At 30.4% G+C, this 13,500-nt stretch overlaps 1 protein-coding gene across 13 annotated transcripts in view; it reads left to right on the top strand.

Moving 5' to 3' along the window:
- Positions 1-13: 13 nt before the first annotated feature.
- The window catches only part of LOC148619495 (uncharacterized), a 39,018-nt gene continuing 25,531 nt past the window's right edge, over positions 14-13,500 (top strand). For 7 of the 13 annotated variants that reach the window (XM_088579431.1, XM_088579430.1, XM_088579432.1 and 4 more), the window contains exons 1-6: positions 14-167; positions 2,697-2,837; positions 3,713-3,806; positions 9,085-9,162; positions 10,283-10,303; positions 11,078-11,104. In XM_088579431.1, coding sequence (XP_088435557.1) covers positions 153-167; positions 2,697-2,837; positions 3,713-3,806; positions 9,085-9,162; positions 10,283-10,303; positions 11,078-11,104 — 376 coding nt within the window. In that variant the 5' untranslated portion in view covers positions 14-152. Of the gene's footprint in view, positions 168-821; positions 884-2,696; positions 2,838-3,712; positions 3,807-9,084; positions 9,163-10,282; positions 10,304-11,077; positions 11,105-13,500 lie in introns of all 13 variants that reach the window. The other 6 variants (XM_088579420.1, XM_088579421.1, XM_088579423.1 and 3 more) reach the window with 6 other exon arrangements.

Below are 13,500 nucleotides of genomic sequence, written 5' to 3'. Positions count from 1 at the left end.
GAAGTAAGTGTAAACATTGCATGTGCGCAGACTCAGATCTCGTCGCCTACGACTTATTTACATATGGCGGCCAAGTGTGAACTTTCTCTTTTCGGCTAAACGTGGAGTTGTAACAGTATGATTATGTTGAAGATAGAAAGCTGGAGATTGTAATGTCAGTCCTGCAGGTAAACTTTCCTTTAGATTAGCCAGTTCTTTCTTTTAGGTTATGGCATTTTTGCAATTTTATAGCCCTTAATTGGATTTTAATTGCAAGTAAAACTGACTTGACAAGTGTAGACTTGAACTTTTATTGGTGATTTAACTGCAAACTGTTTGTACAGTAAACCTATATATCTATAGGACAAAGTAATGAAATTGTTTGATCTTTGGATTTTACAAACAATAATGAATATGCTGTATGGATAATTTAAATTCTTACATGTTTATTGTTTATTTTATATAAAATTTTGGCATAATTCAAATTAAATATATTATTTGTTTGAAGATGTGTTAAATTAGTATTATTTTCAATATAATTTTATGATTTTGAAACAAGTCTTGAAATATTTTTGATTATTTATTTACTTTATTTATTCTCCCATAGATCATGATACAAAGTACATGTAATTGATCATATTTGTGATGACTGGTCCTTGATTTGTTAAGGTGATGGTAACAATGTAAGGCAATACTGTTGTATGTTTTACTGGAAAATATAAGTAATTAGATATGTAAAAAAAACCCAACATTTTGGACTTTTTGACTCTATTAAGTAGTGTATTAATTTCATTTAAGACATTTGTGAATAAGTTTTTAAAAAAAATTGCTTTATTTATCAGTTTGATATTTAGGAAAAAGATTTATTTGTTATTTGCAATCTGGAAGAATGAGCAAGAGGAAGGTAAAAATCCATGAAACATCTATCTAGTGACCGTTTTCTCTTTAGAGCATGATCTGTTGTAAAAATCTTAAAATTAAAACCAGTCAAGGATATGAATTGTCTTTTCATATTGATCACACAACTTCAACCACACACCTTTTAAATTGCATGAATTAATATATATATTTATAATATACTAACTTGAATGTGTTTTGTTCACATATATCTTGAGAAATGTCTATCACTGTTTGGTTATATAATTGTTCTTTAATCAATTAGAATCAAGAATGCCATTATAATTGTTGTTGCTTGCCAATTTTTTTGAACTTTTAAATTGCTGTCAACAGATTAGAATATTTTCAATACTCATGTATTGTGAAGTTACTGAAGCATGTTTACATTATACATGTACATATAGTTGCTTCAGATTTGTTTTTTAAACTTTAACTGGTTAATTTTTGTCATTATGTGCATAGTGAAATTATGTACAGTATATAGAAATGTGTTTATATTCATAAAAAAAAAACATTTTGAAATTATGTAGAGCCGTGAAAATTTGGTAATAATGAAATAGTTTCAGTTAAAACTATTTTGCGTAAAAAATATCTTATCTTTGTACTATATTAAATATTACTACATTGTAAGTGACTTATGGCTTGCCTTTATTTATAATTTGTAAGTCATACATGAATTACAATGAATTTATACCAAAATATCAAACTTTTTCTCATAAAGATTTTGTTTTTAATTGATACAATTTAGGTCTTAATAGCCGAATTGTTTTTTTTTTTTAACCTGGGGGGAAGACAGTTTAGAAAAAAGATCACAAAACCACTGTTTTGATTTACCGACTTGTTAGTCTTTGAAGAACAAAAACAGCTGTTTATGGTTCAGATTTATTGAAGTACTTCACCAAGTTTGAAATATGACGATCTAACCTATAGGTTGCAGAGGGTTAATACTTTTCTCTAATTCTTCCTGTTGGTTTAATGGAGATAAACCGAAGCACAATTTTAGTATTTTTCTACCCTTATACATTGTGTGTACAATGTACATGTATCAGATTTCATATATACCTGTATATCAAATTTCAAACATATACCTGGTGTAGGTACTAATTGTGGTGATAGCATTTCAGTATTTGACATTCTGTGACAAACAAATATCAGTTCATGTCTGATAATGATACAAACCTGTCATTATATAGTAAAAAGGTGTACCATTAATTAAAAATACCAGAAATCACTGTCAAACCAATAATGCAAACTCTTTATTTTAAACAGATTTTATTTATCATACATGCACATGTATTTGTTTTAGTATGCAGAAATAAAATTCCTAATACTTGCATTGGGGGAATTTTTTTTTCATTGTTTTACAAGATGTATGTCTAGAAAAATTTAAACTGTGAGATGAAAACAAATACAATGTACTAAATTTAAAATTCTCAAAGTTAACCTATTTACTCTCCTGGGAGATGATGAACTGCCATTCATGTACAATGAAGGTTCAAGTGCCTGTCTGAAATACTGTAACTTAGTAACTGATATCACATGTATGGGATGAGAAACCATTCAGATTTCTTATTGTAAATGTCTAAAACATACCTGTAAAAGTTGTTTTGTATTTTTTTAAACCTATAAATGTCAAACTGCAATGATTTAATTTTACTAATCAAGGTATATAAATGTACATAATGAGAGGGATTATTTAGACATTTTAACTACTTTTTAAAAATTTGTAACTACATGTACCAATGGCATATGGGCACACAGTGTGTACATTGTACATTCATAATCTTTTTTTTTACTTTATCACTTATCCTTCACTACAGGTATATTTGAACTGGGCCAACTCGGTCCTTGCTGAGATTGGACAGGAAGTAGAGGGCATTGCCAGCATTCAGGAAGGACAGGTGCTATGTCAGTTGATAGATATTCTCTGTCCAGAAGCATGCCTTCTCCAAAAGCTTCAGGTAAGGATGGTAAGAAAACTTCCTTTGAATGAAAGGTTATTAAAGTTATTTATTTGCTGCTGTTTTTTTTTAAAGTTGAATGATGTACATGCCTTATAATTTGTACCTGTAATATTTAGATATATTGAAGTTCGAGAAAATGTCATGCAGATGACCATGAATTGTTCTCCTATTAGCAGAGATTAATTCTTGGATCAATATCAGTCTTTACAACTATTGATTTACTAGTATTCAAATTCTCATTATTATGGTAAATATTATTGTTACTTGTTGTATTCCCTTCTATTATGTTTAACAAGTGCACATTGTGAAAGGAATCAAAAGAGAAAGAGCTATATCTCACCCACGGGGTGAGATAAATTTGGTAGAGGTGGAGCTGGAAAAACACCCCCATTCATGTATTTGTCTGCAAGAAATACTTGTATATACCCATTCATATATACACCTAATGTGTACCGGGGACTTTGTATTACACTCCCTGTGTGTACCTAATATCTTCTTGAATTGAAAGATCATATAGGTCTGTAGCAGGTTACAGAAAAACAATTAATTATACATTTAATTGTAGCAAAAAATGTAGAAAAATGACCCAATGATATAGTGTAGCTCAGAAATGACAGCCCATTGACATTATAAGGAAAGGAACAAAATAATGACCAAATCACATACTTCAACTGTAGAAAAACAGACCCATTCCAGCTGTGGGTCTGTATATAGTGGTATATAGGAAGTGACCCCCACACTCTGTGATCTCACCTCTCTGAAAATTTAGGTTTGATCATTTGACATTATCCATAAAACAATAATTCAATTAATACCTCTAGGTGTATACAGTTTATGAAATTTGAATATCCTTGTAATTTTCCTTTTGAAAGGCTTTATCTTCGACTCAGTTGCCAGAAATGTACATACAGACTGCATTAGATCACATGAGAAAGTATGGAATCAAACTCAATTTCTCAAGTCAAGGTATGTTAAACAAATAACATCATGTGTACAGTTTTCACCAGTCTTATAGTTTTATATTTTAGAATGCCTATTACCACTATCCACCCATCTTGTCTTCTCATCCTCCCTCTCTTAAGATTTGTTATCACTGAATCCTCTTTTATGTTTGTTTTGTTATCTGTTTTTTTATTATTTATAATTTGTGGGACTTCAAGTATTTTCTAGTATCAAACGAAAGGGAAATGTTTGTATTGTGTACTTTTTGGTAGCTCTATTAAACTTTGACATAGGTGTAGAGCTTTTTTGACTGATAGGGTATATAATCTTAGACAAACAGTCAGTCAATTTCAGTCTGAACCTCGAAATCTCAGATGGCTTACAAATGTACTCTAATTTTTATTAAAGTCTTGTATTTTAGTTCTCCTGGTTTAAGGATATTTTACAGGTACACCAATTGAATTACCAGTGCTATACCTTAAATTTTGGGGGATTATCAATTTGAATTAGATTCTGAGTATTTCATAATAGGACAATGTACCAGTTTGTTAAATCTGATATTTCATTTCTTTTCACAAAAACCTAATTCTTTTCCATTAGGTGAAGTGCTATTTTGAAAATTGAAATGAGTACTGAATGATTTTGAGTTGAATTCAAATTTATATTATGTCAAAGCTCGTCTAAAATAGATTAAAAATAAATATCTTTTGAGAATAAAGCTAATCTATGCATTTCTAATTTTCCATCAGTTAGTAATCAGCTTGAGACATGTTGACATTTCAATAGCCTACAAATCATGATTTTGTTCTTCATCCAACCATAACTTTAGTATTACAGCTGGACCCTTTGGACAACTTCTGGAAACCCTTAACCCTAATTTTAAGCAAGTCGATTTACATTCATGAATTTATTAAAATTGATCAATGTTTAATTATTTCATTCACTAATAGAGTGTCTGTCAATTTTTCATAGTTATGGTTTATTGGATATCGATGGAAGGCTACAAGGTTAAGAGGACATATTTAGACTCAGTCTTAGATATTGGTTTATGTCATTAATTTGGAACTTTGCATGTCAAGAAAAAATGTTCATACTTAAGGGCAGGGTAGAATGAAATGAGTTTTGGAGCTAGAGGCATCTTTATTTTCAGGAAGACACCTTAGTTTCAATAATTAATGGTACATTTGTATCTGAAAATACCATTTTCTATTTTTAATCAAGTTTGAAGGCCCTCTACTTATATGTACATTGTAGTTTATAAATAGACTGATTATTCTTAGTCAATATTAGAATTCATAATGGCTTTTTAAGAATTTACTTGATCCCTTTGAATATTCAAATAAAAGTAAAAGCATTAAATTTTGTAAATGTCATTTAGCCTTTAATATTTCACTTTAGATCAGGATTATTTCACCATATCCAAACATCTTCAATTAGGGAACCTGATTTAGCCTTTTCAATATTGAAGAAACCTCACTAATAACACATAAATTGAGATTTTTTTAAAAATCTTTTTGATTGTGAAAAGGAAACATGTACCATAATTTAGAATTTTCAAGCAGGAAGCATCTTAGCAACACCATTTATAATAACAACAAATACAAATTAATTTGTCTGAAATGAGAATGTGTTTTAAGTGAACTTGTGCCTTGTATTTTAAAAAAGAACAATCAATTTAAATTGAAGTGAAAAGTAGTATTTAAATTGGCTTTAACTAAACATGCTTCAAGTACCTAGTTTGAAATACCATGTAATTAAGACAGATATTATTAAATCGAATGCTTAAGTGATTGTTTTCATTGTGCATTGAGCTGATGAGGTAAAGGGAAACCTATTATATTCAGAAATTTAAAAATTCCTAGGAGCATTCTAAGTTTCAATAAATCCCACAATAGAATGTGCTGACTTGCACTTTCATCTCATGTTGACAACATAAGTAAAGAATAATGAAGGAATTTAAATGCAAATGTAGGTATCGTGTGTTGATTTGTAAATTTCAATATGATTTGTGACACAATCTTAGTAGAGCTACATTACTGATTAATACTTAGGAACCATCGATAGCAGTCCCCTCTTATCACATACCTATGTATGGTAGAATATGGATCACCTTTAAGACTTAATGATCTACCATTGTAACACTTGAAATGAATGTCTTTAAAGTTGACTTTAGATGCTATATATGAATAGCTCCATGACTTCTCTTGGATATAAGGGAGAAGAATATTGAAACTTCTAGCTGAAACATGTAGGACAACACAATGTTGAAAACCAGGACCTTTTTTAAAGTATTAATAAAGGTTTTTTTACCTGATTCCTTCTTAAAGTTTTACCTTGCCAGCCAAAATAATTTGTAACTTAAGTCAGACATTTTATGATAACAGGTAGGGGATTGAATCTTTGCTCTAAGCAGATGATGTTTAACAGCACATTTTCCCAAAAATCACAATTCAAACCATGGTGGGATATGTATTGTTTTTGTCCTGTCCATCTGTCAGTCTTTGCAACTCCTCTGAAACTTCTGACCAGAATTTCATAGAATTTGGTACATTTTTATATTCACTATGCATAGTTCTCCATATTACTGGAAAATTTTGATCCCTTGATTTTTGTGGAAGCAATGCCCCTTTGAACTTAAACAAATGGAAGAAAATAAATGTGCACTACTGAATCAGATTATCAATGAAACTCCTGAAACCCAACAAAATTTCATAAAATTTGTATAAGACAATAAATTTAGCTTTATTACTAGCAGACATCTAATTTTGCCTTTCTGGGTGATAAAAACAAATTAACTTTTCCAATACATCTTATAATTGCCTAATTACTAAAGAAAATATGTTGTTATGTCTGTGAACATTATAGCCCTGACATGGAGGTCACCATTAAATACTGTATAGTCTGACTCTTTGTTAAATCCATAGTTTTTTTTCTAAAACACTCAAGAAATTTGAAAAAGGAGCATAAAACTTATGTACATTTTTACTTTGAACAGTATTTAAATGATACACACCATTTAATCCATTTCAGTATGGTTAAATACCAAGATATGTAAGGTCTTTTTATCCTAAATAGTTTGTTTTGTTCTTGCCAAATGATATTTTGGCAGATTAAAACAAATTGTAAGAAAATTTTAGACTATTGTAGTTTTAATGTGTGCTATCGAATCCTATTGACAGAATTATGAAAAGGTAATCAATGTTTAATTGATAATATTTTGTTAACACTTGTAATATTCTCCAACTGGTGTCTCAAATAAGTACCAGAACTCTGCCAAGTAACACATTTAATTTTAAATGTTACTCAAGATATTGGACAGCATTTATAAGAGCATGTCAATTACAGATTTTTGATTGTCTTTATTTGAATAAAATATGTTTAGCAACTTATTCAAATCTGTCTATGTGATTTTTTTCCATGCACTTTAAATTTTTCTGCCGCTTAATGGGACCTAGTACATACGTTTTGTGTCAAGTATAAACTATGAGTTTTTAAAGCTTGACATAAATGTTATGTAATAATGCAGTTTTAGTCATACAAATTCTAATGCAATTTAATATCTAAACTGTAGATTTCTCATGTAAGATCAATACTTGTTGTATAAGTACTTGAGAGATATTTGTAATCCACTGAGGATGACACAATACCTTTGCTCGTTTTATATATCATGTAAATCCTGAATTGATTAGTTCTTGCTTTTAGAAGGTACAGGAACCATTTATGAGTAATGTAATTTTGGACGAGAGGAATTTGAAGTGCTTCACGATTTTATATATATATTTGGCTATATTTGTTTATATTCAAATTATTCAACTGCATTCTTGTACCAAATATAGCCACACTTGTTTTACATCTCCTTTAAGAGTATATATTTGATAATTTAGGTTCAAACATGTAGGTTACTTAGGTTTTCATCAGATAAGCAGTCTTTATGAAAATTGTACAGATGGTGATTATGCATGTATTAAAACCCACCAAATTCTTTTACAGACCACTTAACCAGTCTTAGTCATTTAGTTGTATCACTTTTGAGATAACAATTATAGATTGTACATGAAATTGGCACTGTACAAGACTTATTGTTCTTGATTTCCAAGGTTGATTTATGAAGGAAATAAATATACAGTTTTCTCAAAAGTGCAGATCTAAATACACAATTGTCTATCATTATGTACTTAAATCTTAAGATTTCTTACCCCTATGTATATATTTTGAAATCTGGTATTCAGTTTTAGCATTGAAGCTTCCCCATTCAATCCATTTTTTAAAATTAGAGCTCAGCTCAGTAACTAAGAGCACTTAAACATGCACAGTGGCCAGTTGATCAGCTCACAAAGATTCCACAATGTGTACCCCAGATTGCTGAATTGAATAGCCCACACTTCTTAGGTTGTCAGGCACTTAATCCAGGCAGACCTTAATGTACCAAAATACATGGAGAGAGCCACCCTTCATGCTCAAAATCCAATTTAGGCTTATGCATGTAGATTGCAAATTTTCCATCCCCATCTGGTTTTTTCCATTTTCTAATGTAAAAGATATTAGCAACATGACACGGTGCTCCAAACCAGATGTGGGACTTTTTTTTCTCTCTCTTCAGCATCAAATTATTATTAGTTATCTTTGTTTGAATTTAGGGACCACAAGGGTGACCATATCCTATGGACATATTTCTTCCAGTTTTCAAACTTTTGTCTTTCAATCTGTAGAGAGTATAAGCTTTAAACATGTGTCTGACTTTGTTATATTTGGTTTTTTGCATATCTTAAATTTGTCACCCATAGAATACAGCATGGTGTAGCTTCTAGATTCACATTCTAACTTTAAAATATCTACAGTTGAGAATTGAAAATTGATAGTCTGTGTACGCAATACAAACATGTATTAAAACTCTGGATTAACAACATACACATTGATCAACACAGTTCTAACAGCATCCTCCGACCACGTGTATTGAAGTGTATACTTCATTCTGAAATTTATATACTTTATTTGATAAGTTGATACTTAAATATTTGTTTCTCATCATAATTCATTACAAGTCATGCCTCTATTAGAAGTATGTCTTACTTAATTTTTTAATTAGATTTTATCAAATTTTGATTAAATCTTATGGATTTCAGCCATATTCAGAACATAAGTTGATTACCCAATCTTCTTATGACTATTTTGTGCTGGGGAAGAAAGATTATAAAATGCATGTCTCACTGACCTCTGTATAATCCATTGAATTTGCATGTGGTAAAATGAATTTTGTCTTGTATTTTCTGTAACATTTAATTTTTAAAAAAATTTTTTTCAGACATTGCTGATGGAGATATCAAGTCCATGTTAGATGTCTTATGGTTGATAATTCTAAATTATGGAATACACAGCATAAGTAAGTGATGTATCACCATTAATGTGATATACTACAAGAATAGAATTTGTTTTCATGTACATTTATATACTGTGGAAGATTCATTGTTCCTTGGGTACTAATGTTTGTGGTTGTCAAATGACAAATATTTTTAAATTCCCATCAAAGAGTGGAATTTCCGTTGAATACTCTATTATGTGTCTTTATTGTCTACTCATTGAAACATTTCCAAAATGTATCCACAATGCTTGTGCTCCTTATATTAAAAAATGATTTTAGCTTAAACATAAAAATCATAGTACTTTGTGAAAGAAATCACTTCAAATATGAATATTCATTGCACTGAAACTTTTTCTCTATAAACCAATTTAAACAATACAAAATGTATCATCACTAGGTTTAAAGACATTATTCTTACATTTCTTGCTGATGCATCAGTTAATACATGTAATTTGAAAAGACTTGAGTGGTGCACTATTTTTTGAGGATTTTTATACCTTGCAGGGTAACCCTAGAAAGTCCCATGATCTATCCTTTGATCTGTTACCTTTCTTTTGTAAATATTTGTTTGTGTTAATATTTTCATTTGATCAGTAGTTTTATAGCAGACTGAACTTAAAACATAAATCTGATAGACTTGACAGTGCTGTAAAGAAATATATGCGTAAACATGTTGTTTATCTTGAATGTTTTATATGTAACTGAATAGATTTTAGATTTAAATACTTGTCAAGGTAAGAACCTGGCAGGTCTAGTATAAACTGTGATACACCAGATAATTTGCAGATATTTTTATCCCTGAAATACATTCCATGTACGATAGAAATAATCCATATGCACTTTATTGTGCAAAGCAAGGGTATTGATGAAATGTTTAACATTTTAAAAGTAGTTAAATTTTCAAGTTATATTTTGGTAATGTTTATTTTTTATACAAGTCCTTTTTTTCCTATGCTATCTCAGTCTAAATTTTGTTTTAAATTTATTTATTTATTTTTTTTTTTTGGAGGGGGGGGGGCACTTTAGCAATTTAAAGCTCCTCCAATATTTTACATATCACTGTTTCTGTAGAGTCTGCCTGATTTTTAATTTGACTAGTATCAATACATGAATGAATGTGTGTCATCTCTCTATTTATTAGGAAGTATACAGAATGAAACAGGTACAAAAGGGTTCATCCCAATAAATCTCAAGGACTATTCTACCCTTCTTAAATTACTGTTATAACCCTCTCTTCTTTATTTATAATTTACAATTTATCATAACACTTTCATAAAAGGATAATCTAGGTCCTTAAGTGAAGTCCCATGTTATTTTTAATTTAATTGTTCATTGAATAGCTAACAACGAAATCATAGAACTTTCAATAGTTTACATTTCCATGCATGTATCCAAGAATATTTTTAAATTGTGGTTGTTTCAGGTTTTTGTAAATATTTTAATCTGCATGTATTATACTTTAAACACTCATTTTTGCATGTTAGTATAGACCCTTTTGTGGTAAGTTGGTGAGCATGCTCAATATACACTTCCATGAGGTAGAGCTTGGGTAGAACAAAAGAATTTTCCTCACGGAAGTGTATATTGAGCATTCTCTTCGCATGCTCATCGACTACCCCAACGTTGGCACAAAAGGGTCTATTTCCATCAGTGAAAACTTTCCATGACCTAGATAATTAACAGTTCCTCAGTTTTAAAACCTAAGATGCATACTTTGTATGTGAGCATGCTATTGAAGTGATATGGTAATGAATTAATCTCCTTGTCAATGGAAATTTATATTTAAAGAGGCCTAATAACAACAGTGAAATATGTTGAGAAATGTGGCAGGCTAAATATGTATTTGTAATGAAATCATCCTGATCCCAATTTAGGTTTAAAATGTCTATACTAGCATATTTGAAGGGTTTGGAATATATATCCACTATATTTCTAGGTGCATATTGTGATGATTTTAATACAAGTAAGTGAAATCAGTGTGCCGCCCGGATTTAGAATGTGTATCTTTTTTTTTAATTTCACAGTTATCCCCCATTATTTTGCACCCTGATAATATCAAGAAAATCTATGGTATATACTGCACATGTATATAACTGCATTTTCAGGTTACAGTGATATATATCTATCATGTTTAATGGTGATTGCAGGGGTTCAATCTTAGTGGAAGGTCCTTGACTCTTTTTGCATCCTGAATGAAAAAAAGTGAAAGGTTCTCAATAAGAGTATATGTAAAGTATAGTAGGTCCAGGACCTACATATAGGATATTTCAATGGCCCTGCTTCAGATATTGAGGGTCCCTAACCTCGGGCCAGTGCTGATTTGAACCCTTGAATAAATTGTTAACAGTTATTTATTTCTATGTTGACACCCACTTGGTGTTGGCTGTGGGCAATGGTACTCTTTCTAGAAACCATTTAGTTTTGGAAAACAGAGAGATAAACTCTTGAGTAATTTCATCACAACCTCATTACCACTAGACACAAGTCTTTTGAAATATTTTAAGAAAATGCTATAACTCACACTAAGAAGTATGTAGTCATAGATGAAGGATGTAGAGTATACCTGTAGAGCATCAGTTGTAGCCAAACATATAAGCTTGGAGAAACATGTATATACTAGCCTAATATATGAAAACAGTGGACAATTTATATAGCCTATCATGTTGGCTTGAACATACTTGTATATACTATTAAAATAGTGGGTAATTGATGTAGCCAATCATATGAGCTTGGACATACATGTATATACTAGCCTAAAATATTATTCATAGTGAACAATTTATGTAGCCTATTATGTTGGCTTGGGCATACATGTACGTACTAACCTTAAATATTGCTAATAGAAGGCCATTTTGGTCAATAATAGAGCATCCTTAAATCATGAACAGACTATAGCAAGAGTCAAAGTGCTTGCTATGGAATTTACAAATGTAGCTGTCCATCATTCCATCCATTACTGGTGTTTTCTACATGTCTTTAGTTTTTCTCAATGGATTTTCATTAAAATTGCTAATATGGAACTTTTATACAAAAAAAAGACCAATCATTGTAGTTTTAGACTAGTAGGTCAAATATCACTGTTCCAAAAAATATATTTTTGCAATCAGTGTGTACTGGACCAAGATGAATCAACATTTCTTTGTATGTTGGAATCAAATATCCGTACTTCTTTATAAAACTTAATGGTACTAGATAGTGGTTTGACCTGATATCTTAAGATGAAACCTTGGATTATGAGTCCATATCTTAAGTCTAAGCAGTGCAATATGTGAACACTTTCTGATGAATACTAATTGGATTACTATAAAAAAATTAACATTTGTTTCCACTGTTACAATGGAAGATACATGTACTGGAATGTAGTGTTGCTTACTTAAAATGCATCCAATCTGCTTAATGGGGCTACTTTATATTTCCAAGACTTATGTTATCATTCCCAGAAAGTATTTTAGACTCAGCTGCTTTATTTATTTATTTAGTTTGTGTCAAAAATTATATCCATGACACTGTTCCTTTAACTTTGTCAAGTGTTATTTATTGTTATCATAAATAGTACACAATGTCATTTAATTCTCTTTTTCTTGATAAAACATTTTTAAAACTGCCTAATGGTTATAATAGATCTAAAAGCAACACTTTTTTTTCTATCTTAAATATTTTCAGTTTTAAAAAAGGTAAAGTGATTGAAGGTTTGGAAACCGAGGTTCAATTTCTAGTATTCTTTACCTTGTGTTGAGGACAGCACTTCAATATATCTTGGTTTAATGGCTTAACATATTGAACTACCCAGTGATTCAGCAGGACTGTTTATTCATAAGAACTGTTTCTGCTTTTTAAAACTATTTCTTTCAGATATCTTCTAATAGCAATACTGATTTTTAGCAAATTTTCCCAGGACAAATCTAAGAGGTGGGAATTGTCCTATATATGGATCATAGATGCATTGCAGTATCACTCTTTTATGTTTCATGATTGTTAAATGCTTTTGTCATGATATGGCCCTGGTTGTCAAAAAGGCTTTTAGTAAAGCAACAATCCCATCACTGCTATAATATGATTTCTAGATCAAAATTTAACCACATTGTAATATAATTTTTAAAACAAGTTCATAATCCTCAAAAACACGAGATTGCTCTTAGCTGAAATATTGTGAAACTTGTTTTTGATGTGATTGCACTTAACTTCTTCTGAAGAAGTACTTATATCATATCAAATATTGATAATGACCTCTCGTTGACCATGTCCTGACTATCTAAACTAAACACTCAAGTTTATGGCTGAAGTAAAATTATTGAAATCACCTGGCAAATAAATACAACATGGTATTGTTATTAGAGGTTGGAAAGGATCTACTAGTTT

This window comes from Perna viridis, chromosome 4 (assembly GCF_037379345.1).
Source record: "Perna viridis isolate PV_CMFRI_1.1 ecotype Kerala chromosome 4, ASM3737934v1, whole genome shotgun sequence".
Taxonomy (NCBI): domain Eukaryota; kingdom Metazoa; phylum Mollusca; class Bivalvia; order Mytilida; family Mytilidae; genus Perna; species Perna viridis.
This window is presented reverse-complemented; position numbering and strand designations above follow the sequence as displayed.